The 27,426-nt window shown below is 43.6% G+C and overlaps 1 protein-coding gene across 1 annotated transcript in view; it reads left to right on the plus strand.

Annotated features, from left to right (window-relative positions):
• Positions 1-7,577: 7,577 nt before the first annotated feature.
• MAP1B (microtubule associated protein 1B) overlaps positions 7,578-27,426 on the plus strand; it is a 93,917-nt gene continuing 74,068 nt past the window's right edge. Inside the window, exons 1-2 of the mRNA XM_060143091.1 lie at positions 7,578-7,761; positions 16,402-16,503. Of these exons, the coding sequence (XP_059999074.1) occupies positions 7,578-7,761; positions 16,402-16,503 (286 nt within the window). The remainder of the gene's footprint in view (positions 7,762-16,401; positions 16,504-27,426) is intronic.

Consider the following 27,426-nt stretch of genomic DNA (forward strand, 5'->3'; position numbering starts at 1 on the left):
TGAGTGACTTAATAAAGGACTATCCCTTTGTGCACTGATATCACATCTTGGAAAACTTTCTTTTATTCTGCTTGTCTGTATATGATTTCCCTTTTTTATTCTATCACTTTTAAAAACTTCTCACACGTACACACAGAAGGAATCCATCTCTGAAGTAACTAATCCATAAGCAACTATGGAATTCTAAACAGAACCAAACTCTTTTCAGAAATGGCAAAACTTGAATACCATCTAATGGGAAATCGGATACTTGCTGACTATGGGATTCGAGATAGATGGCCCACAGTTTTCTAAAGGGCAACTTTGATTGTATCGCTATTTTAAATCCCAGTGGTTTTCAGATGTTTTTGCTCAGCTCCAACCTATTTAGAGGGTGAATACCTTGTACTCTGAATGTGCTCTATGAGAAGCACAAAGATGAGAGACGCTGCATCAGGCAGCTTCACAAACAGTCCCAATCCTTCATTCTCAGACCCATTCTCCCCATGACCCAGCCCACAATGGGTGGGACTGGGACATAGCCGTCCAGGATGCCAGGCTACATGAGAGCTTCCCAGACGGCATGACACAGAGAATTAGGTTCCCAAAGTGTTACCTGTGTTAACAAATTACCACAAGTTTAGTGGCTTAAAACAACACAGATGGATTCGTTTACAGTTTTAGGGGTCGGAAGCCCTAAAATCAAGGTGTCAAGCAGAGGTTCGTTCCTTCTGGAACTTCAAGGGGGGAATCCATTTGCGTGTCTTTTCCAGCTTCTAGAGGCCACCCACGTTCCTTGGCTCATGGCCTTCTTCCCCCATCGTCAAAACTAGCGGAGTACCTTCAAATCTCAATCCCTCTGTCTCTGTCTTTCTCAGCTCATCACATCTCTCTTCCATCATCACATCTCCTTCTCTAACTCAGAAACTCCTGTCTCCCTCTTATAAAGACCTTTGTGATTATACTGGGCCCACCCAAATAATTCAGGGTAATCTCCCCATCTCAAAATCCTGAGCTTAATTACATCTGCAAAGTCTTTTTTGCCAGGTAAAGTAACATATTCACCCATTCCAGGGATTAAGACATGAATGTTTTGTGGGGGGCATTATTCTGCCTATAACCCCACCCCCCTGCTTTCTTCCTAACAGCCTCACAAAGTGGCCTCAGGTCCTCCCCTCTCCGGAGGCTGAGCACGCTCACAGGCTGCTGGAGGCCTCCTGCCATTTCCTCCTTCTGCGTTTTCCTGGTCCTCCCATCCGGATGCCACCTACTTCTTTCTCCACGTTCCTTGGAGCAAGCCGGACCCTCTCGGGGCATTCCTTTCTGCTGCCTCCCACCACATGTGTGTGTGCATGTGTTACTTTCCTGACTCACCTGAGCCCAGAGCCAGCTCTCTGTGCCCTCCTGGGGCCTAGAGCACTGCGGCAGATTACAGGTGCTCAGCTGTAGCTGCCAGTGCTCAGCAGAGGACACGTGAGCCACTTCTCCCTGGGCCTGGGGCCATCCGGAGGTTTCCCCAAGAGTCCCCAGACAGCACCCCTCACCCCAACCCCGGAGCACCTCTGCCCGCGAGGGATGGCTTCCCTGACTGTAAGCTGGTTGGATCTTGCTGTTTAGACTACAGTTGTGCCTGGGGCAGGGGCCGTTTGCCTGTGGCCCGGGAAGGGAGTTTGCACTTACGTCTGCAGCTTCCCACCAAGCCGGCTTGTTATTGCTCTGCTGTTTGCTGTGGCCCCGGCAGTTTGTCTGCAGTGCCAGCCGAGGAGCTCCGTCTCCAAGCAGCCTTGGCTATTTCCACTATAATTCTCTTTCCCTCAGGATGCCATCCTCTACATGTGTTTGTATGACTCACTGGGCACTTGTACTTGGTAAGCGCCTGAGCTTAATGAGAAGGCTGGCCGAGAACTTCGCAGACCCGTTTCAGCCACTTCCTGGGCAGGTCTTACCTCAGCACAGTCAGAATCTTACCTCTAGCCATCAAGAAATGCAGAAGTAAGAACTGCTTAATTGCCAGACACTAGGTGAAGCTTGGGGCTGGAGTTGAAGTGGATGAAAGGGCAGGGCAGGTGAGGGAATAAAAACATGAAATCAAAGTTTCTGCTCTTACACATTCAAAATCGGCTGGGGAGAAAGATAGGTTACCAAGTCATTGCAAAATCTTCTCTCAGCAAAGTGCTGTGGAGCTGAGGCAAAATGAGTGGATTCATGTCTCCCAGTCTTCATCTGGATAAATCCAAATCATTAAGAATAAAGTCTTAAAAGTACTAGAAAACCCCTGGGTGAATTTTTCTTACATAATCTCAGAATGGCAAAGGCCTTTCTAAATATAACATAGGACTCATAAACCGTAAATGAAAAAATAGTTAAATTTAACTACATAAAAAATATTCCCCATCACAAAATCTACAATACATAGAGTCAAAAAAAAAAAAAAGCCAAAATGAGAAAAAATATTTGTAAATCTTACTACAGAAAAAAAGCAAAGTTCCCTAATGTATAAAAAATAGACACGGATCAATAAGAAAAACACTAACCATCCAATAAAAAAGTGGGCAAAGGATATAAGCAGACAGCTCACAGAAGATGAAATGCAGATCACCCTTAAAAGTATGAAAAGATGGTCCAGCTCACTTATAATAAGATAAAAAATTTTAAATCCATTCATAAAAACTGAGAACAAAATGTAACAAAGGGACCTATTTATGTATTGAGTTAGTGGCATAATATATAGAAAGGAGTTAAGTGACTTTAAAACTGCATCCCTGTGGGATATATATAATAACAAAGAAAATTGCAAAAAACAAAAAATCCTAAATTGCTTTCAGTAATCCTATTGATATCAGTAGCATTTTTATTGCTATTCTGTTATTCTAAGAGGGTTGTATACGAATTGTAAAATAAAACAAAAAGAAAAATGACCATTTTGGTGTTTTTGGCAACTGGTTATTTTGGTTCTCTAGTGTGACACATTCTAAGAAAAAAAGTAACTGCAAAAATTTTAAACTGCTTTTAGTAATTGTTGGCAAAAATATTTTGACCTGAGACTCCTGTGAGTACAATTTTGTGTGTGTGTGTGTGTGGTACGCGGGCCTCTCCCTGCTGTGGCCTCTCCCGTTGCGGAGCACAGGCTCTGGACGCGCAAGTTCAGCGGCCATGGCTCACGGGCCCAGCCACTCTGCGGCATGTGGGATCTTCCCAGACTGGGGCACGAACCCATGTCCCCTGCATCAGCAGGCGGACTCTCAACCACTGCGCCACCAGGGAAGCCCCTGTGAGTATAATTTGTATATATTTTCAGGTAAAGAAAATGAGAAATTATCTGCTCTTCTAATTCTTTCACCCTTGGTGACTTTGAGAACTGGAATTCTTGGCATAAGACAAAGGAAATACGTTGTAAAATTGAGGGGTAAGCAAAATCTCTGCAGTCCTGATCCTGAATTGGCAATTTCAGAATGAACTCATATTATCTTGAAAAAAAATTCACTTTCTATTTCTGTCCACTGAAAATATCTACAAACAATGACTAAGATAGTAGCAACAAGTCACTCCTAGTATTCAGACTATGGTCTCTAAATACAATTTCCCTCTTAAGGAACTAGGGTTCCTTAGAGAAATGGCTAATTCCATGTTCTGAGGCCAGGTATATTCAAGGTGAGCTGGGAATATGTTAGCATATCACTGCCCAAAGATTGAAAAATTAAAATATCAATATGAATAATGACTTAAGTTATATTCTTAATGATACAAAAAATTATTAATCACCTTTGGAGGGATGTTATGGAATTCATTATTTTCAAAATTAGTAAATAAAGAGAATCATGTGTTTATCTTTCCCTTCCTGCATAAGTGTACCTCAGGCTAACCCAGTGACAGGGTGATATTTCTCCGAACAGAAGTCTCCCAGCTGTCAAATGAAGAAAGAATAATAAAATTAGAATATTATTATATTCCGACCTTTAATGAAATAAAGGATCTAGGTAATGATCATCAGTGGCTGCCAGGGCCCCAGGACAAGGTCAGCCAGTCTTTATGTGCTTCCTGATGGAAGAACACAGTATCACCCAAGAAGTATAATTGCAAAAACTATCAAACCTGAATGTGATCAAGCCTTTAGATTTAACTATCAATATACAGATAATTCAGGAGTTGGACGAACATGTTAAATAACACAACAGAGATGCAATCAGCAAAACTCAGACTGTGAAATTCTGCAGAACAAATGTTCCTACTATTCAACAAGAAGTTTCAAAGGAAAAAAAAAAGGGTAGGAACACATAAAGGGACTTAAAACATATCAATCAATCGAAATATATGGATCTCATTTGGATCTTGATTTAAATAAGCAAACTGTAAAAATCATTTGATTGGGGGTAATGGGTACATGGAGGTTTCTTATACTATTCTCTCTCCTTTTATATACGTTTGAAATTTTCCATAGTAAAATGTTTAACAATAGCAGGAACAACTAACCCTTACTGAGTGCTTATTATATATACGGCACTATTTTAAGCACTTTACGTATTTAAACTGTCCCCCTGTCTGTGAGGTGGGCATTCATCTCTACCATGCAAATGAGGAAACCAAGGCATAGAGTGGTTAAGCATCTTGCCCAAGGTCACACAGCTAATAAACCATGGTGCTGGGACTTGAAAGCAGGCAGTCTGACTCCAGAACCCAATTTCTAACCTGTACACTACTGCCTCTCATGATGATGGTAGCTTGGACCAGGATGGGGACAGTGGAAAGAAGTAGAAGGATTGAAAAGATACTTAGGAGGTAAAATTGACCAGACTCCATGCTAAATTGTACATGGGGCTGAGAGGAAGGAGTCCAAGATGTCTGTGAGGTTTTTGCTTGATCACAGGATAGGTGGTGATACCGTTCACTGAAATAGGAAAAGTGAGAGAGGATCAGGTTTGGAGGCCAAAGACAATTTGGGTTTGGAGCATGTTGAGCCTGAGGGGCCTTTGGGACACCCAGGTAATGTCAAGTGGCAGCAGGTAACACAGGTACTCTTATATGTTCGTTTTCCCCTTCTTCCTTAGGACTGTATCTTTTTTTCCTGAGATGGGGATGGGAGCAACTACTTTTCTAGTTTGTAGTGTCACTTAATATTCAATTCTTGTTTCAGAGGTGTTGGTAGTTGTGCCCAGCTTGATGTCACCTACACATTTTGTAAGGGTGCTTTTACTTCATTATCTGAGAAACCTGGTCAAAACAGGTCTATTCATCAGTCATGTCTTGAGGGCTTACTATGTTCCAATCACTGTATTAGGCATTTACATTTATATCATTTACTCTTCTCTTATGTAGTTACTCACACAGTTGTAAATATACTCCGCCCAGTATATAGATGAAGAGACTGAAGATAAGAATAAGTCACTTTCCCAAAGTTACGGAGTTTTACAGTGGCAGTCAGCGTCTCTGGTCTGTGTTCTTCCATTTTGTCTCTTTCTCACAGTGTGGGTAATGACTTAGGTGGTTCATGGTCATGGCATTTAATTGCACGAACTCATATAGTAAAAAGGCTCTTCTGTTGTTTATTTTCATCCAACCTTCTGTTATGACAACGGAGAATGACTCTGGTGCTAGTATGTCTTCAATACCTCTCTAACACTTGCTATCTCTGTGTTTAACTTAGGGTTCACCTCAGGGTCAGAGTCTTCAGCAAATAACAGTGTATAGCAGGAATTTTATAATTTACTTATTTTCGTTATGTTTATTCTTAAGGATACCTCCTAATTATAGTAATATTAGTGTTTCCATCTCTACAGCAATAAAGAATTTCATTTAAAATAAATTTAAGTAAAAGAAATAGAGCTAATGAAAACTATTACATAAATAGAAGTAATGGTGGTTCAGAGAAATGGAAGACAATCACTAGCTGACGCTAATTCCAAAGCCTGAAATTGGAAAACAGTGCCCTCGCCATTTCTCCTCCCCCCATCATGGGCTTTGGTGCTGGCCTCATCTCTCTAACAGCAATTGAATGCCTTCTCTTGACCAAAATGTGATCTGTTACCATCTCACTTGGAAACTCTTTGTCACTGCTCACTGGTGAGGGCAGCTCACCAGTAAGATTGTCACAGACCCCAAGTGCTGTGGGCCAGATGGTATCTTTATTCCCCATTGACCAGACTGGCATTTAGGATGGGGCTAGGACCATGTCAGGGTTTCAGGAAGGAGCTAAGAGCAAAGAGTACATTACCAATAAGTCAGGGTGGTTAACAGCTCAGACCATGGGCTATTTTGGAAGTCTTAGTATATCCAGGTGATTTTTTTTTAATATGCATTCTAGTATTAAAACTATATTGACTACTCTAGTTTCCATCCATTCCTCTTTCCTAAGCCTCTTATCCCCCAGTCTTTTATGATAGTACTGTGTTTGCACGTTTTGTTCCTTCTTCACCACCACCACCCCCTTCCTGGGACAGAAGCTATATTCAGTGTTTGTGAGAAATGGTTGTAGATGGGCTGCCTTTAAACAACATTTTTATGAGTTATTCTAAACATAGACAAAGACAATAAAAATTCCCAATGCTACATGTATTTTAAAAGACATCATTGTCACATGAAATAATTTTTCTTGTGTGTTCCCCAAGGAACTGAAAAGTATATTATAGTCACTGTAATCCTGCTGGGTAGAGACAGTATCTTCTCTTTATTCTTTGTTATGCCTGATATCTGTTCAGCATATTATTAAGAAAAATCTGTATCTGGAATAATGCATCTGCATTCTTTTCATTTCCCACGAGCACCACAAAGCCAGTACTTTTTCATCAGTGGCTCCTGCAGAGTAAGGTCCAAAGCCTGAACAATGGTAAGCTTAGGTTTTGCATTTTTGATGTATTCTTTACAGTGAAGGTGGTGCATACTGGTAAATATGTCTTCCTGAATTCACATCAAAGAAGAGACAGGTTCCATCTTCCCGGGCGGGGTACCCTCAGCCCCAGGTCCGCTGTGCTAACACAGCTCCTGAGAACCTGGCTTCAACGCAGACAGGACACAAGGCAGAGCCCTGACTTGTGCACCTCGGACAAGGTAAAATATCCCGACTCTGAAAACGGAAACACATCCCATTCTCCTGCACCAGCGGGGTGAGGGTTTGCAGCGGGCGGTGGGTGTGGTGTGGGGTGTAGGTTGGGAGTGTTTTCCCCCCTTAGAGTCCTCCTGCCACTTGACTCGCGGCCCTGCCCTGACCATTGTCCGCACATCTCGTCCCTCCAGCTTCCGGGCCGCGGGCGAGATGATTTGCTGCAGATGACATCAGCTCTGGGCCAACGGCTGGAAGAGCGGAGGCAGCCACCCCGTGAGGATGTGCCGGGTGGTCCTTGCCTCCTCCTCTTCCTCCTCCTCCCCGGTTCCCTGCCTAGTCTCCATATAAGAGGCGCCGCCTCCCCGCCCTCTCTCACTCCCCACTCCTCTCCGCCGCGCGCTCTAGGAGAGGGCGGAGGGGGAGGTGGCGCGCAGCGCCAGGAGGAGGGGAGACGCAGGGGGCGGAGCGGAGACTGCACCTTCGGAGATAATCCTTTCTCCTGCCGCAGAGGAGAGGAGCGGCCGGAGCGCGGCACTTCGCCGAGGCATAGCAAGCCGGCAGGATGGCGACCGTGGTGGTGGAAGCCACCGAGCCTGAGCCGTCCGGCAGCATCGTCAGCCCGGCGGCGACCACCTCGCCCAGCCTGTCGCATCGCTTCCTCGACAGCAAGTTCTACCTGCTGGTGGTCGTCGGCGAGATTGTGACCGAGGAGCACCTGCGACGCGCCATCGGCAACATCGAACTCGGTAAGAGGCCCTGCGCCCCGAGGGGACGCGTTTGGGGAGACGCGCAAACGCGACCCCACCCAGGGCGCGACGGCCACCTTTCTCCTCCGGCACACCCCGCGCCTATGTCTTTCCCCGCTACTTCCCGCACTCGGTCCAGACTCTTTTTTTCTGGGCTCATTTCGGAGAATAATTCGAATTATCAGATTTGAGACGCAGTGGGAGAGCCTCTCCTAATCTTGACGGATCCGTTACCAGGCTGGGTCGGCAGATCCCAGCTGGCTACCGCCTCTCCCGCTAAATGAGATGCAGGTGTCAAAGGGGCAGAGGCCACAATAAAGCCGCAACCGCAGGAAACCAAAGGTGGGGGGGGGGGTGCTGATGCGGCCACTCCTTTCAGCCCCCCCTCTCACCCCCGCAAAATGCTGGGATTGCCCCTCGCCGGCAGACCCCAGGCTGAAGTACCATGTGCCAGGGCTCTCGTGGGAATCATTCCCACCACAAACACCTCAGCCCCCGAGAAGTGCCTTTGCTGGCTTAAAACCTCCCCATCTTTTCTTTCCTTGGAATGACTAGGCTAGTCCTAGGGCCACGCCCGCTCCCCCCCACCCCCCGGGATGCGGAGATGGAGAACCGCCTGCGCCTCCTTCCCAGGAGGCGCCTGCCTCGCTACCGCCCCTGGGGCCTTGGTTGCAGCTTTCAGCAAGGACAATGGGACCCCCAAGTTGTGGGGTGGGGCTTCTTTTAAAAGTCTCGGCTTCGGGAGTGATGGCTTAGGGAGGGGTACGGCGGGAGGCCCGCGGGTAGGGCCGGCGCCTCGCCCGGTGCGCGCACTACTGGCGCGCCCTGCAGAGGCCGAATAGCGGTTTGCCTGGAACCCTGGGCGGGGCCGTGAGGGTCCGGCGGCGCAGCCTCGGGCGAGCGGACCGACCCGCCCCGCAGCCCCACCCGGGCTGCCGCAGTGCTCCCGCCCGCCGCACCTGCCCCCCGCACTGCGGCGCCCCCAGTGGGCGCGGCTGGCCGGGAGTGCGCTCCGCCAGGGCTTGGGGGGTGCTACCTGCCCCCACCTCTCCCCAGCCCGGCTTTGTTGCGCTCGAAGTCCCTGGGTAGGCAGTCTGTCCTCTGCCTTTCCCTTTACCCCCGGCGTCCCAGACCTCCCCTCGCCCTGACAGAGGTCGCTACTCCCTCTCCAGGCCCAGCCAGCGCTCTATTCTCTCGGGGTGGTGCTGAAGCGGTTCTGCCCGGAGACACCGGCTGGTGGGCGTGGTGCAGTCCGCACTGCGGTCTCTACGGCAGCCCGAGGCGGACAAAGGGCGTTCACGCAGCCCTCGTTCCCCGCGCCCGCCCCCACCCCATAAATTTAAGAAGAGAGAAAAACCTTGTTTTAGATGAAAAAAAAAATAAACGCTAGTAGTCTGCCTCTGCATTTGGAAACGGTCGCCTGTCCCCAGAACAAAAGGCTGCAGGGTGGGGGCTGGAGTTGCAGACCTGGTTCTTTTGTTTAACTTTAAAAGCACTGATGTTCCCTTTCAGATTAAAAAAAAGAAAGAAAGAAAAAAGAAAAAGTGAGCAACAAGCAGTCTTGTTATTTTCTTCGGAAAACAATATTTAAGAATAGAATATGTCAATAGTGAAATGCCTCATTTGAGCATCTCAATAACGCTTCATTTTCAAACTACAGCCCTTTAATCTGATCTGTACTAATTTAGTTTATTTGCACATTTTTTCCTTGGAAGATTTCACACGTACTGATTTTGGGTGTGGCTACTGTATGAATCAATGACTTTGTATTTTTTTAAAAATATTATTTGTCAGCACCTTTGCTGGGAAGCAATAATACATCAGGAAGTGTTTTTCTATCTATAAAAGGTTCATAACCACCCGATGCAGTGCGAGGGGAGGGACCACCATCCCCATTTTGGAGATGGGGGGCCCAGAGAGGCAGGAAGGATAAAGGGACCAGCTCAAGGTGACACCACTCCTAAGTGACAGAGGTGCCAGCACTGCAGCATCACTGGTTTTCTGGCCCTGTCATGATGTTAGTGCAGGACAAGCTAACATCAGGGAGATCAAACAGCAATTTTCAGAGCTTGCTTTTATACAAAGGCAATAGTCATCCACTTGTGGGCAGCGCCCCATGCAGGGAGGTGGTTCAGCAGTCACCTTCCATGTAATTATATTCCTGCTTTGTTACTCTGCTGATATCCTTTTAGTGCCCCGTTTCTCAGGGGGTTTATTCAAGCTGCTTCTGTTTGAGGATAAACTAGAGGCATTCAAGTATCGCTGTGAAGTGCTCTCTACTGTGTTTTACACTGCTAGCCCTTAGTGATAATATTCAGATTTGTCTTCCTGTCTTTTAAAAAAAAATTTTTTATTGATGTATTATATAGAGAGGAAAAGGCACAAATCATAAATGAGGAGCTTGGTGAATTTTCACAAAACGACATACCTGTATGATCCTGATCAAGAAGCAGACATTACTGGAATCCCAGAAGCCCCCTCAGGTTTCCTTTTCAGTCAGCATGCCTTCCTGATTTTTTTTTTTTTTTTCCTTTTTTGCGGTACCCGGGCCTCTCACTGTTGTGGCCTCTCCCGTTGCGGAGCACAGGCTCCGAACGCGCAGGCTCAGCGGCCATGGCTCACAGGCCCAGCCGCTCCGCGGCATGTGGGATCTTCCCGGACCGGGGCACGAACCCGTGTCTCCTGCATCAGCAGGAGGACTCTCAACCACTGCGCCACCAGGGAAGCCCGTCTTCCTGATTTTGAATTCCCTGATTCAGTCAGGTTTTCGCAGGTACCTCTGAAATGGCAGTATTGATCCCATTAAGAATCAACCAAGTGAGTGAGCAGAGCCATTTCCTAACGCACAGTAACAGATGCTGCTTTTCCTCTGGAGATCACTTTCTTGGGTCCTGGGGTCTCGATGCAGATCAAGCTGCAGGGCCTTCCAGTGCTAAGTGAAAATACTGCTCCCGTAGCTTTTCCGACAGTCTGAGATGACTTAGCAACAGGGCAGGCTGGCTGTTTCCCTGTGCCGGATTCGCTGCCGCCTCAGCTTTCAGGTCCCAGCTGGACCTCCTCCAGAGGTCACTCTGATACCACGGCTGTAGTTGCTGGTGCCCATGGACCCCGTTGTGTGAAGCAAGATGGAGATGCTCCAGGGGGTTCGGCTCTGATTGTGTGCTGCAGGCTGGGAAAGCCGTTCATCATCTGTTCCTCTTGCTTCCCATTTCCCCTCTTGCCTTAACAAAGGCTCTGTGGGTTTGGAGACCCTGGTGACTTGGATTTTTGCCATTTGATGACTTAGGCCTCTTTGGGAAGTCCAGCAAATGGGTCTATAGGAAGATGGTGGTAATGCAGTAAATCAACAGGCCTGAAACACCCCAGCATGGATGCTTAGTAAATTCTTCATGAAACCAGGCGTTACTGAACCAAACTCAGGTCTGCTCACCCTCGCACAGTAAAGCCAATCTACTGACACCAGGTTGTGGTGGAGGAAAGTGCAGCTTTATTGTAAGGTGCCAATACAAGGAGAATGGGTAGTTTGTGCTCAAAACCCTGAACTCCCCGAAGGGTTTCAGCGAAGCCTTTTTAAAGGCAAGGTGAGGGAGGGCGTCCTGGGGTTTGTGATTAGCTCGTGCATGATTCTCTGGTTGACTGATGATGAGGTAACAAGGCGGTAATGGGCACTATGTGCTCATGGTCATCAAGTAGTTAATTCCTTCCATTTGGTGGTGGTTTTAGCATCTGAAAAACAAGTCAGGAAGTAATGCATCAGAAACTAATATCTAGGTACTTCAGAGAGGAGCTAAAGCAGAAGATATAGGGGAGGGGTCTGTCCCAGGAAGGCCCCATAGGGTCCTGCTTGGTTACACAAGGAAGAGAGACCATCATTCATTTCTTCAGCTGTATTCAAAATGCATAATGGAGGGTCTGGTCATTTCTTCTCAAATTTGAAACAATAGACTTTCCTCAGACTGGTCTAGCTTTAGTTAGTTAGTTATGCAGGACTCAATGCCAAACCATTGTTGCTCCACCAACTGCTCTTTGGCACCTCTGTTGCCCCCTTCCTAATTAGTCCCCAAGAAGGACTTAACAGTCATCCCTATTTTTAGCAGAGCCTCCACTCCTCCTGTTTATTTTAGGACATGGACTACATATATCCATGCCTTGCAAAACTAATTCTATAGCCTTGTGAAAAGTTTTCTTTGCTTTATTTTTTTAAAAGAAACTAAAACATATAAAGAATACTAAGTGTCCGTTTAATGTTTTCAATTACTGTTAAAGAGTTTAACTTTCCTCTAGTTAACATTGGGAATCAGCGGGATTTGTTCATAATAAGATAGATGTGTGTAACATCTAATGTCCTGGATTTTTAGATGTAAGTTTCGCTAACTACAGTGTTTCTGATGTCATTTATTGAATGTTTTTAGTCTAAGATGGTTAAGAGAATTAACCCAGGAAAGATTTGGGGTTTCATTTCCATTTTGTTTCAACAGGAAAACAACAACAACATGGTGGGAATTAAAAGAAATGTTGGGGACTGTTAAATTGATTATATTCATCTTCATACGTTTCAAAGTCAAAAGGCAGATGTCTTCTGCTTGCACTGCTTAATTGGTATTACCTACTAAGGGTTCTTTGATCCATGCTGAAATATAAGCCAGACGCTAAACTAAGGTCATTAAATTGATGAGTCATTATTAACCTTCTCTAAAGGATTACTTTTTAAATAAGTTCTCACTTTTAGGCCAATAAATAAATTATTATAAATCACTTCTTTTGCTTGCTTCTAATGTGAAGTGCTAGCCAAGACCTAACTTATTTATCATCAATGCTTTGAAACGAAGAACTCTGTAAGATACTGTCTGCATTACACATAACATATAAATTATGAACGTCAAATTGTTGGCTTAAAACAAAAGGAAAAAAGCAAATTGAAGGTTAGGTCAAGGGAAAAAATAGGAAAACTTTTCTCTAGGAAAGAAAACCTTATGGAATTTAGCATTTCCTTTGTTTTAATTGTTTCTTTATGATTCAAATCTGACTTCAGATCACGTTTTAGCATAGTTTTGAAAATAGAATCTTATGGTTATAGTTTAGTAATAATTTAGGAACTTGGGCAAAAAATATTCAAAGTCTGTTTCTGAGAGGGAGCAACTAAAGCTCATGGAAGAAAACCAACTTGCTCAAATAGCAGTCAGATAGAATCCGTGTACCATTTCAGCACACAATGCATGGTCATTTCTTTCTGCTTTCTTCAATCTATTGTTTATTTCAGGATATAGATTTTCGCCTTTAAGTGAGAGGCGTTTTTAAAAAATTGTTGGTTTTATTAAATAATCCTGCAAAATGTTTGCATGATCAGTAAACCTGGCAAGATCTAACCTATGTAATATAAGGCGACCTGGTTCTTCCTTATTGTTCACCCTGACTTGTCCTGTGATACCCACCCCCCAACAATACACACACACACACACACACACACACACACACACACACACACCCTTTTCTTTTCTCCTTTTTTCATCTGTCAACTTTATGTGCACTTTAGCCTCCCCTTCGTGCACTGCCACCCCTGGAATCAGAGAACCGAGATGGAAATCCATGATCCTCTGTTCCCGCCTGGTCATCAGGCTATACATAGACAGTGATGGTACTTGCTTCCAGGGCTGGAAGACAGTGCCAGGTTAGGTAGGGGTGTTCTCAGGATGCCTAGCCATAGGCTAGCTGCCCACGGGTGACAGATGTTCTCTGGGCCCAGTTTAAAAAGTGGAGGTTGATCTCCTCCAACTGGTGGGGTTGTTTTGTCCCCACCTGGGTAAGCCTGTAAGGGCACAGTCATGATAGAGTTTGCTGGAGAAGCAGAGGCCCAGGGAAGAGCTTGACCTGGCGTGGACTGGGGGATAGTCAGAAAAAGGGCCAGGAAATTCCATGGCTTTTCTACTGCCCACTGGAAACCAGGATGACCTGCTTCTGAAAGCCTCTTCAGACCTTCTTTACCCCACTATCCCCTCCAGCCATGAACTCAGGGAGGGGACTATGTGAGAAGAGCCAAAGAAGACATTTTTTGGTCCTGTGAGCTTTAGAGAGGCCACTGCTGGCTTCCTCTTAGGCACAAAGGAGCGATATATAAACTAAGTGCAATATGAATCTTCATTGAGAAGTAGTATTTCCCTTTACTAATATTATCCAGTAGAAGGTACAAGGTAATTACACAGTCTTTTCTTTCTAAAATTGGTATAGAAAGTGGCTTGGTTCCAAAATTTTCCTTTCCAACTAAAATTACTAGTAAATCCATTGTAACCTTTATTTTATAAGTGGTAGTAGTGATGATGCATCGTTAAGATGTAATTTGGCTGGAAATTGCTCCCTTGAAAAGAGAATCCTGAATTTTTAATTTCACTGGGAGTATAAGTTACATTATCAGCTGTTTGCTAATGTAACTTAAAAATTACTAAATGGTTTTTCTACTGTTTCATACTTTTTCCATTGCTGAATTACAAATCATACAACCAGGAGTTTATGAAATAAAAAGCAAATGTTTAACTGCATGTGTCATGACATTGAAGTTAATTGAAGCCAAGGGAAAAATGGCAAACAACAATCTAAGAACAAGTCTATGTATAACTCTAGATGAAGCCATTCAAATAATGTAGCAATTTAGACATTTCTTAGAACAAAGGCAGAAAAATTATGCAAATTTAATTTTAATACATGTGTTCATTATTAACTTTATTGACCCTACTTGACAAGCCTGAAGGCAAAGTGGAGCTCAGACCTGGAGCACAGATAATCCAGTCACCAATTTCCAATTAAGCAGCTCAGACAGGAGCTCGATGATTTTCCATGCTAGCCGAATACATAGTATATATACGTGGAAGTAAAATACTCTGATGAATTCAGGCCTCTCGACCTGTCACGCTTTCTGTGAAACAAACAAAAACCCATTTATCATTTCTGCACGGAAAAGATCTGCAAAATCACAACATGCCTTTCTTGTTAAAATTTAAATACTCCATTAGCACAAATGCAAACTGAGGCTGTTAATGTTTCCAGGGAGACCCATAAAATTCTCCCTTGTAATTTAGCCTCTCTTTAGGAATGTTAACTCTTGCACACCTGAATTCTTCCCAAAGATTGTATGAGAAATTTCTCCCTCTATGTAGTAGATGTACATCTATTTGAAAATATTTCTCATATTCGTAAAGATGTTTGGTGTGTCATCTGAAGATATTTTAGATGTGTAGTCAACTCAGTTTCCAGAATCTTTGTTGTATGTGTGTGTATCTACCTTCATTCTTTGCAAGACAGGAAAACTGAACAAGATTTAAATGGGGGTAAATGCACGTATGCCTTAAGGATTTGAGAGGTGTGTTTAAATAACACACTGCCATTTATACTTCCAAGTCTGTATGCATGACTAATGACCAGCAAAAATGATTAAATGACCAAGTGTTTATTTAGAGATAGTTTACCTGTGTGGTACCCTTAGACGTTCAAGTCCCTGCCTTTAGTAGATAGGCAATAATGATAGTTGTTCCAGAGGTTTGTTTCCGGCAATGGAGGATGCTCCATGCAGGGGTACAATCTAGGATACTACCTACATAATGGCTCTACCATGAGCCGTCTATTTGGGAAGATATAAAAATACATGAAAAACAAACACACGCTCCCAGTTCTGTGGTTCCCCAATTTTGCCTGGCCTGCTTCCCAGGACTCCCACCTCTGCTGTACCCTGTAGCCATCTCTCTTGGAAGGTCAGGAGAGAGGAAGGAGGAAGAGATGAGGGAGGTAGGGTGTCAGCACTCCTTACCCTCGTATTCCCCTCACCCCAGCTTCCAGTCTTGTGAACAGAAGGCTGAACTTTTGTGGGAATAGACAGTTCATGGCCCTCAACTCTGTAGAAGTTTTATACAGTATAAAAAGTTGCCACATTTCTTTGCCTCTGGATAAGAAAATTCAGGACAACTAACAATTGTGAATGAAAGAGCTGTCTGCCAAGCCAGTCAGGTAAATGCCTGGGAGGACAGAGAGGCCACGTCTTTTAAGATTGAGATCCAGCTTTCTTAGCAAAGATCACACAAATTTTGATTGATATCTAGGGGTTGAGAAATCAAGGTCAAAAATGGGAGGGGTAAAGAAAAGTTACCAGATACACAAAATGCATATGCACACTGCAAAAACCTTTAAAAACAGAGCCCTGGACTTGAATGCCAGCCTCCATATCTCTGCTTCCCCACCCTCATTCTACATTTTCTAGCCACGTACAAGCGGACCATGGGAAAGCTAGCAATTGTCTGGTAGCCCCCTAACTGCTACAGGCTCACCATCTTCCTGTCCTTTCTACTCCCACCCTGGAGTAAAGCCTGTCATTTTCCTAATAACTGTTTTCCTTTACTCTTCCAGAAGAGCTGCATTTACATTTTATGAGGGGCAGGAGTTCAGTCCACACTGCTAGTTATCCTTCCCCTGTGGCCTGGTGGAGAGACTTCCCCGGCCCTCCCGTTTTGTGGGCATCCACTGCTGGTCACCACGCTCTTCAGGAAAGGAGTTTCCACATCCTTCCTTAAAGCTTGAGAAATGCTACCGTGATGTTTTCCAAACCACTTCGAAATGAGTAACTGGAGATCTGTCATCTGTCTTCCTTTCCTTCCTTAGGAATCCGATCATGGGACACAAACCTGATCGAATGCAACCTGGATCAAGAACTGAAACTTTTTGTATCCCGACACTCTGCAAGATTCTCTCCTGAAGTTCCAGGTGAGGCTTAGTTAAGTATTAGTCAAGGTAGAATTTGAAAGGACGAGAAACAGGCCATTGGCTGGAAAGCTTTGCCTGGGGCATGGAAAAGATTTCCTCTTATTGCTAAAGGATTCTTTGTGTTTGTTATTATCAACTAGGTTAGCAAGAAGCCATATTTTAGGAAGGTCAGCTAACTCTTAAGTTGTCACTGTGTGGGTTTCCATTTTGTGGAGTCTTAAAAGTTTTTAAGTTCTAGGGTAAATTTAAAAAATTTTTTTCATATTTATCTCACTGTACTCTGAGCTTAAAGGTTTGTAAACTATTTAAATGTTAATTTTACTCACATGAAGTTATGAATACAAATTGGATGCTCCCAGAATTTCATAACTGCCCTTCCCTCTCAAGAAAATGAAATATTTGCTTTACTGCATTTTCTATCTGAATGAAATACACATTATCATTTTCGTCATTGCATTATCACCTACTTTTCTCAGTGTGGGTAAAAGAGTCTGAAATTCCAAACTACTGTTAAAATAGCCTTTCTTTCAGAGATGAAAAGAATACTACAGAATAATTAAAGGTAAGGACACAAACATTTGTCATTTATGAAGATGTTGCCGCTAACTAGCCACTTCACTGGGGATGTAGTCTACCTGTGCCTCTAGGCCTGGGGATGTAGGCAGACTCACCCACCTTGTCTTCCTCATGTGAGCTGTGACCCATACTTCTCCCACTTAGTCACATTTGAGGATTATGAACAGAGTTACTGGCCCATAAAGACTCTAAACCTGGGGTGTGTTTTTCAATAGCTCTGCCATTGATCTATCACATACTGTTTTGCATTTTATTTCTTAAATACCACCTAAATTTTATGTAAAAGAGAGAACACCCTTTTCTGTTTACATGATTTTGTTGTATGATTGCAAATTTTGTTGGCGTTGATAAAAAACCAGCAAGGAGGTTCAGCCTTTTTTTTTTAATCTTTTTTTTTTTTTTTTTTTGCGGTATGCGGGCCTCTCACTGTTGTGGCCTCTCCCGTCGTGGAGCACAGGCTCCGGACGTGCAGGCTCAGCGGCCATGGCTCACAGGCCCGGCCGCTCCGCGGCATGTGGGATCTTCCCGGACCGGGGCACGAACCCGTGTCCCCTACATCGCAGGCGGACTCTCAACCACTGCGCCACCAGGGAAGCCCAGTTCAGCCTTTTTGACTGATTACATCGTTGTACATACTTGTACATAGCCTTGTACATACTGAGATCGGAAATCACTTACAGACTGTCAGTGCCTTCATGCATCACACTCAGCAGTATGCCCATGAGACTGGGATAGTTCTTCTCTTTGAGTTTGCTATTAGAATAAAATCCCTTACTTTTCAGTTATCAAATGAATTGTAGCTTTCAAGCATGGAGTTGAGTAAATGTGTTCAGAAAAACTTAGCAAGAACTGGTTCATTAAAAGTTAAACTTGCTGTAAAGCCATGTGAAAAGCAGCTCTGTAGCTTTGCGTCGAGCAAAAAGAATGATCCAGAGACTATCAGACAGCGCATGATTTGCTGAAGTAAAGGTACAGTATATGGTTTTTTCTCTCGTTGTTATGTTGCATTTTTATGTCTTGCACATTTCTGTGACTTTTGAATTCATCTCACGAAAAGAAAAATAAGGGAAGTACCCTTTTCGAACAAGTATGTTTCAAAATGTAAAATTCAAGCTTTTATCCTTTCTCTGTAGGTTGTTCTGGCTTTCTTGCTATGACTTTTTTTTTTTTTTTGGTAAATGAATCCTGTGATTTGCATTGTGTTCCTTCATCCTTGTATTGGACTTTATAGAATGACAGTATATTGTGAAATGAAAGGCTGCAAGAATTGCTAAAGAATTAACCATTTTTGAACCAGGGACCTAGTATGACTCTTGTGGACTAAGGAAGGTCAGGTCCCCCCACAAACCACTACCGTGGGCTCATGTGGCCCATTCTCCCTTCTTTTCCTGCTGTCACCCACAGTAAAGGTTGGTTACCGACCTAGTTGTAGCAGTGCTGTGCTAGGCTCTGTGTCTAGAGATTGGCGCCTGGACACGCAGCACCCTCCCATTCTTGCCAGGTCCAGGAAGAGGTTATGAGCTTCCTTCCCCAGCCTAAGAGTGCAGCTGTGCGGGGCTGGGCCTGCGCTCTGAGAACCGAGCATCCAGAATGCTGCCATGGGTGTGAGGCCCTGTGTGGGAAGCATTCAGAGCGGGGTGGAGGTTGCTAACCAAGACTACAGCAGAGGTTAAAAGCACACGTCAGATTCAGTTCAGGTAAGTAAGGGTGTTTTAGAGAGAAGAGATGTTACGTTAGAGGATGAGGGTGCGAGATTGGGTAAGCGGAGATCGTAGGGTGATCGCTGGATTGGACCCAAAGAAGTCTTTAGCTTTTCCTGGACGAACTGAAGGGTTTTATGGGAACATTTGAGATCTGTTTTTTAAGTGGCTCCAAATCTAGTGTGTCTTCCCCACTCCCTGATAGTCTGTAGAAGCGAATGCCTGCACCTCAGGCCCCTAAAGTGGAGTCAGCGGAACCTCTGCATTTAGAGTTTCAAGAGTCTGAGTTAACTTAGAGGCAAGGAACGAGATGAAGGTTGAATCCTCTAAAAAAAATAAAGCTGTCCCTTCAGCCAATTAAAAAATACCTAAATAGCACCTACAGTGTGCCAGGCCGTGTGGGGTGGGGAAGGTGAACACAGTGATGAACAAAAAAAACACAGCCACTGCTTTGCTTACTCTTGTCTTCTTGTGAGAAGAGTAGGCATTTAACAGTCATATACAGACTAGCATCAACTCTAGCACCCTGCATCAAATCCAGACAGTTTTTTTGTTTTGCTTAGGCTGGCAGAGTTTTAATAAAATATTCATTGCCCTCCCTGATGACACAAGTATAGGGGCACTCAGAATCTGTAGAGATTTGGTCCAGGACTCCTGTGGGTACCAAATCCGATGAATTCTCAAGTCCCTTATATGAAATGGCATGATGTTTACGTATAACCTACGCACATCCTCTCATATACTTTAAATCATCTCTAGATTACTTATAATACAATGTACAATACCTAAAAGCCATGTAGATAGTTGCCAGCCTGTGGCAAATTCAAGTTTTGCTTCTTGGAACTTTCTGGAATTAAAAGTATTTTCAACCCTTGGTTGGTTGAACCTGCAGATGTGGGACCCACAGATATGGAGGGCCAACTGTAGGTGAGGAGCTAGGGTTGCCCATATATCTGTTTTGCATTCATGCCACTATACCCCTGTTGCTATTTTTAAGAATTGGAGAGTCCTTATAAAAGACTGGTGATAGCCTCAAACGCAGCTAATAGCTCATGCGAACAGCACAACCAGATTTGTCAGATTTGTTCCCTTGTACTAGTTTACGTCTTGTACTAGTTTTTAAACATGGTTTTGAGATTCAGTTGGCCTATTTCTTCAGGATTGCAGGTCTGATTGAATGGCTTAGTCATCTTGAACAAATATCCTTTGAGCAGGAAGCTGGAATATGTTGCTTTCTCTGCAGAGGTGGAGGTCATCTACTATGAATAATGAGGTGATGGGTCCCCCAGTTCCCCAGAATGTGAGCTCTGGGATCACCAAGTGCCGTCCAAGTCTGGCATGCTCGAATTCTTGGAATAGTCAGTCATCTAGGGTCATCTTACTCGCTCAAACCTGTTGCAGCATTGACTTCCTCAGTATCCTTCAGCAGATGTCTCTGTTCCCAGGGCAGATCTCTGCTGATTAGCCCTGGTGTAACACCACTCCTGGCCACATCTAAGCAGGGTTCAAGTGAGACCAGTTATCTTGAGAGAAAAGGTTATGTATTCTTTCATGAACACCCCCCAGTCTTTTCACTCAAGTCAAAGTTCAACAGTTGAGTCTTTTGAAAATAGAGGAATAGTCATATATTTCCTTATATGTACAAATTCAAATACTATTGTAAATTTTTGTTTATATATTACAGTATGTTTTTTGTACCTTAATTGTGTTGGATGAGAATCATTTTGAAAAATCTTACCATGAGAGTAGAGCTAGGTTTACCATGCTGAATGGAATTTATTTCACTCTCCATTCCTGTTTGCTTCTCTCCCTAACTTAACTTGAGATGTGTCTGCCCCTAACAATAGAGAGGACTATATCCTAGGGTTCTAGAAAGTGTCCCATGATTGCCTGTGTTAGACAAACATCATTTCAAAACAACAAACAAATACAGAGCATTCCTAGGACAAGGGACACCAGAATGAAAATGAATTTCAGTCCTTTTTCCATCATTTTGCTACTTCTGCCTAGAAAAATAATTCAACATTTTTGTTAACCCAAATCCTCACCAGCAACAGAGCACGATGCAGATCCTGGATCCTAGCTCTAAAAGTTATTTGCTGTGGGATCTCTTGACAAGTTACCTAAGCATTCTAAGCCTCAGTTTTGTTGTTTGTAACACAGAGATGATCACTTCTACCTCGTAGAGTTTTCATGAGGATCAAGTGAATTAATTTGTATAAAGATCTTGAAACAGTGCTTATCACATGGGAAAACAATAAACATAAGCTAGTATTAAAGTTGTGGCCCTTGTTGAAAATCTATCAGATTTGTATATTTGGTGATTATTATTATCTAGGGGAAAGAGTGGCTTTAGATATTGGCTGGCTTCCTTTTCATCATTAAAAACTTTGTATGAAAGGTGTTTCTCGGAGAAGCAGTTGCCATCGACATTATCAGAAGGCACATAGTTGCTGGGTGTGTGCAGGAGACAGCAACATGCTTTGGCTGGGTTTAGGAAGGTCCTTTGGGTGTGAGAGCGAAATGGAGGTGACGCATTAAGGTGCTGCCACAGCAGGACCGTAGGGCAGGGTTGAAGACCATGTGCAAAGTGGTCCTGTTGCTGCCCCTCTGAGGATGCTGAGGTGGGTGAGATTGCTAGCCTGCTCTCTCGCTGTGATGATCTGTCCACGGGCGACGTCTTCTGATCCCTCCTACCCCTCAGTTCTCTCTTCTTTTCTCTCCAACCAACAAGTGACTATAGACTTTTCCAGTTTTAAGAAACTGAGATTTCTTATGGCTTATTTTCTTAGTCAACTGAATAAATAGTAGTAAGACTTTGGTACATTTACATTTTGTCACTCGTTTTATAACTCCTAGATCGCATTCACAAAAAGGCTTCACGTGGTGTGATTGACTTTGTGATGTGTATATGGGTGCTTCTGTTTTAGAATCCATGCCTTTTCTCTGGAAGGTAAATAAACCACAGATTTGTGCTGAGTGACTGCTCAAAATATCTTGCCTCAAGATTGGTTTTTGACGGAGAATTAAAATCAAGCCCTTTGAATTTAAGTCATGAGAATCCCTTTCACGTTGAAGAGTCAAGGATTTACAACATTTGCTGGTAGAATGATAAGAAAATACTAAAATGCTCTTAGAAAAAGTCTAAGAATGTTGGTACTCATCTTCTTTCTCTGTCTAGACTTGTATGTTTAGTCTGTCGTTGCACAGAATTAGAGCCTAATTGTATGTGCCTAGAATACATCAACCCCTCTGTAACAGCCAGTAATGAATGTGTTTTCAGCCCTGCTCCCAACCTTTAAAAGATAAAGCACACAAATACACGTTCACTTGCATTCGAGAGGCTGACGCGACCCTCAGGGATCCTGTGATTTCCGAGGGAAAGCAGATGCATTATCCCCTGTTCTCTCTCTCTCACGTGCACACGCACAGGTACAGGCACTTGCTCACATGCCCAGCGGGCTCATCTTTTCTCACTGCATCATCATATGAGGTTATGGCAGGAATCCTGGTCTTAGAAGAAAATGGCAAATAAAGAGCCTTAGTTTTGTTGAAGTAACCAGACCTCTGCTTAACATCCATTGAGGTCAATGCCGCCCGCCTGGGAAGGGGACTCCCATTTTAATGCAAATCACTCGCCTTTCTCCACTCGCCCCCTGCCCTCGGCCTTCCCGGCCCCTCCAGCTTCATGCTCCACCCAAGTGCTCCCATTCACACGCTGCCCCAAACTGCCTGCTTGCCCCTCGACCCCCCGCTCCGTCCGCATTCCTTTGAAACAGTGAGAGGGCCAGACTTTCCAAGGAGAAGATCCAGAATTTGGTAGTGTATGCAATACAGGCGTTAACTCCTGTGAGGTTTGCAGTTTGCTCAGCTTTGAAATTTGGCGATCCTTTATATCCATAGATCCTTACAGCGCATGTGATTTTTTTTTTTCTTTTTCTGGTGCAAGTGTGGCCAGAGGAATAAAACGGTGTTTCATTGCCCTGTGCAGATGCCTTCATTCCCCAGGGTTGTTAATGATGGCTCATTCGAACCACCCTAGAAATACCTATTCATCTCACTTTTTTTTCCGGAGTCGGAAGGATGCTTTACTCTGCCGGCTGTAACGGCTCTCAAGCAGTTCCTAATGGGCACTGCGGGACCACTCAACGTAGGCAAGCATAGGCAGGAAGGTAGCAGAAAATTGGCTGCCTGGGCCCAGTAACCATTTTGGGGGCTGTCAGTAACCCCGCCATTAAATCTCTCTCGGTGCATCCCAGAACAGCTGCTACCGTCGCCCACCAAGGACGGCATCTTACGCTGAATGTCAGTGCTTTTGTCTTCATTTCCAGAGACCAAAGAGAGCCCATGGTTTTTGCTAGATTTGTTGCTGGGGTGGGTGTGTATTTGTTTGTTTTTAAAGCACACCACACAGCAACCAGCAAGTACAGTCCCTTTACTTTTTACTGCCGGCTTTTTTTTTTTTTTTTGTAGGCTGTTTTGTTCAGCATCTATGAAAACATGCTGGAAATGATGGTGGAAGGTGAGGAATAAAGCATAAGCTAGTAGATTTCTTTTAAAAAAGTCAAGTAATATTTCTGAGTGTTTAGGAATAAGCAAGGAATTTGTAAAGGGATCTATGGAAGAATTAGGTATCCCCACTGCTTATAAGTTAGTTGGGAAAATATGTCATTCACAGCTTTAAAAGACACTAACAAAGAGTGTTTCCTTAATTTAAAAACCATGTGTGTGAGAGAGACAGACACACGAGGAGGGGTGTGGGGGTGGATTTAGTCAAATTCCTAAAGAAGACAAGGGGTGAGAAATGGACATCATAACAAGCATTGCATTTTGATTGTTCAACCACAGATTGAGTCACAGTGACAGAGGTTACCCAGGTACCAGCACCCCACCCCAGCCGCAACCCAAGCCTAATTAAACGCTACCCAGGCAACCATCAAGTATCTGCAAACATCATACTCCAGGGCTTACGCCTTTTGTTTTCTCCGCCATGGTCTAAGGGTAATTTCTATTGCATGTGAAGTCAGATTTCTTTGGTCCTAGAGAAATGTGAGAAAGTAAGAAGTGCCCCTGGGGATGTGCACTTAAAATTGGGCCACAGGGACTGGAGAAATTAACATAAACACAAGACGAAAATAATGTTTTAATAAACTTTTCTAACCCATGTCGAAGACTTGCCTACAGTCAGGACTAGAGAGGTGACTGCTTGCAGAAAATGCAATATGAGAGTTTACATATGATTTAAAAATAAAATTATCTAATTAAAAATGAGCATTAAAAGCCTGGGGAAGGTGGCGTTCTATGAGATGTGGCTCCTTTCCGCAGTTACAGCATCGCTCATTTTAAAGACGCAAACTGAATTGCCTCTAAAAATTGCCTTATGGAGTTAATTACCTGAGGGTTTGAGATAAAATATGAACATCCCTAGGATTGCCTTGATTTGGAAAGCCCTCTAAACCTGCCCTTTGCTGGCCCTTTCTTTCCTGATCAAACTGATTTTCATTGGAGGCTGTGAGTAAGTGAGGCACAGTGGAGCATTTTGGACGAAATTCATAGATTTCCTGTTTGCATCTCCCATGGAGAGTCTGGGGCAGGGACAGCTGCTCCCCTGAGGGAGCACCGCATTTTGGTGCACCTTGTCCCTAGGATACTGCTCCATATAGACATTGCTTTTTGGTTCCGGAAATGTCAGTCGGTGGAAATGTCACATTTGGGCAAGCTAACTTGATAGCCATAAAACTAAAGACGGCATAAATTCTGCATCTCAGGCTGACGACACTCTTGGTACAGAGCTCCTCAGCCATTTGGGGCAGTTGTTTTCTGCATTCTAAATTCCCATCTGGAAGTGTAGACCTGTGTAAAGAAAAAGACCAGTGAAATAGGCATGAAGACTGATTGATGGAACTCTTCCCCTTTAATGTTTGTGTGCATCCAAGACAGAGAGAGAGCGAGAGAGAGAGCGAGAGCGAGAGAGAGCGAGAGAGAGCGAGAGAGAGCGAGAGAGAGCGAGAGAGAGCGAGAGAGAGCGAGAGCGAGAGCGAGAGCGAGAGCGAGAGCGAGAGAGAGAGAGAGAGAGAGAGAGAGAGAGAGAGAGAGATGGAGGGAGGGATACCTTATCATATTTGGAAAGGAGATAATCTTTTCATATTATGTCTTTTGAGAAGGTGTCGTAGTATCAGCCAGTCATTAAATATTTTCGTGGCAGTTCCTGGGAGCTGTTTACAATTGAGCCTGAAAATAAGATAACTAACAGAACAAGTCAGGGTATAATAACGTGTCAAATGAGAATTTTGCAGGAGAGAATCCTTCTGTAAATTTTTTTGTTCAAGCTATTTAAAAAATATACAGGCATAAAAATATGCACTAAAATCTTATTATCTATACAAATTGAGGCATAAATACAACAGATCTAATGTACTGGATTCCCTCTGTGATCGAGAAATTTGGATTCACACTGAATTAATTATTCCCTAGTTTGGAGCTACATTGTAAGCCCTTAAATTTAATTATGAAAAGATTGAAAGTTTTAGGATTCCTTCCCCCCTCTCTCCTCCCCTTCCCAAAAAAAAGAGCATGTGAGAACAGAACTGCCGAACTGAATGTAGAGACTTGATTTCAAAATTGTCTTCATCTTTGAGTGCTGGAAAATTATCCATTGGCAGACTCTGAAGACACTTGGGAGAGATTGTGGCAGTGAAAGGTTTTATGGAAATAAATCTGAAGTAATCGGTTCACTGCCCCGAGGCTAGAAGGGACACTTTGGAGAGAGCAGGGAGGGGACGTCTGTTGTGAGCTGCTTCCCAGGACCGCCCCCTTCCAGAGAGTCCTCGAAGCCTGACCTAGTCAGCAGCTCTGGGCCACACCTGAAATTACTGTTGCCCACGTAGCCCCCTGAAAAGTTGCTATGAGGCCTTTCCCCTTCTTGCAAAACAAAGGGGCTGGACTAGATTGGGGTATCCGAAGCTTTGTTCTGCCAACTGTTAGTTCTCTAAAATATTAATAGATAGTCAGTGGGGAGGAATGCCATGGTGAAATAAATCTGGGAACTATGGCATACTAGATCTTGTGTTTTGAGGAGCCATAAGGTATGTAACTGCGTGTAAATAAACTTGTTTAGTTTTGTATAACCGTAAATGTCCTTAACCTGTTTGACCTGTCACTTCCACCGCTGCTGTCTCCCAGGGATCTAAATTTCTCTAGAACACAGTTTGGGAAAGGATGGACTAAATGACCTCTGAGTCCCTTCCAGTTTTTGTATTCCATGATTCATGGATTTTTACTAAATTGTCTCATCTGTGAAATGTAGAAGGGAATTTGTCCTGTTCTGTGTTTAGCTTACAATGGCTTTTAATCCAAGTTTTAAAATGTCAGTGAACAAATTTAGTTTAGAAAATCTGCCTGTTGCATCTGCTAGGATTATTAATTTTAGGGGAAGATGCACGGCTTTTTGACACTCAGGCTGATCTCCCAGTTTGGTAATTCTTGGCCCTTGGCTTTTCCCATCTGTCTTTACCTTGCAGACAGACCAAACAAGACAAAACTTAATCGTGTTTGCCACGATGCCAAACACCTGCATGGAAAGTATTTCAGATGTCAAATTCTTGAGTGTTTGGTCTACATAATGCCAAATAGGAAATAGCTCCATTTTTTCCCATTAAAATTAGAATTTCCACGTTGATGTTTGGTGCTGCATTGAGCTTCAGATTAGTTACTTATTCACAGATCTTTGGAAGGAGGCTGAAGACTCAGCCTCCTGAGTTCTGGGGATCATCTGTAGGTTGAGTGTATTAAAAGTGCCAGGGACCTCGTTTGTTCTGGATAATTGAGAATGGCCTGCGTTTTAATAAGCATGATCAGCTATGCATATCTTGTCCTGTGAACCATCAATTAGCACAACACAATTTAACAAGTCAGTACATGCAGATATGAACACCTTTGGGAAGCAATGCTCAAATCAAATTATTACTGACAGTGTACAGCTTGCATGCAGGTAATCATTATCAGAAAGCCATGATTGTCCAGAAGGGAAAGTGATTTTTATGGTAATGTGTCATGTGATTGACTCTTGGTATCTAATAACCTTTGAGGTAACGATTTCAATCTGTCCTCTCCCTAATTTGATCATGTTTGCAAAAAATGTTTAGTTCACTCCCTAAGACCTATGTGTAATATTTTTACAGCAAACCTTACAGAGTGTTCTAAAACCCAAATGAAATAATCTTTGTACCAAAGACATTACTGATAATATCTCTATGGATGAGAAGACTGGTGGGCTGGTTAATCAAATATTCTACGTAATAGAGAGTTGCCAGTAATTCCTTGTGGGATTATTATTCTTTGAAAGTTTTAGAATCTAGTTATACAGCCCTTTCTTTTATATATACCCTCAAATTTATCTAGAATTAGAATTCCTAAACCAAATTTATTTCTTTAGCTCAGGATATATTTAAACAACGTATAGAAAACATGCCCTTAGAAATCTGTTGTTCCTTTTTCCTTCCGATTATGGTGATATTTTCAGAGGGAGTTTTTAATAAATAACTATTGTACCTTTGGGGCAAATATTGGCATTTTATTGAAGCATGGGCCAAGAGAGATGCACTCACACGAGAGAACACACTTTGTTTGCCACCTACTTGGAACCCAA

This window comes from Lagenorhynchus albirostris, chromosome 3 (genome assembly GCF_949774975.1).
Source record: "Lagenorhynchus albirostris chromosome 3, mLagAlb1.1, whole genome shotgun sequence".
Taxonomy (NCBI): domain Eukaryota; kingdom Metazoa; phylum Chordata; class Mammalia; order Artiodactyla; family Delphinidae; genus Lagenorhynchus; species Lagenorhynchus albirostris.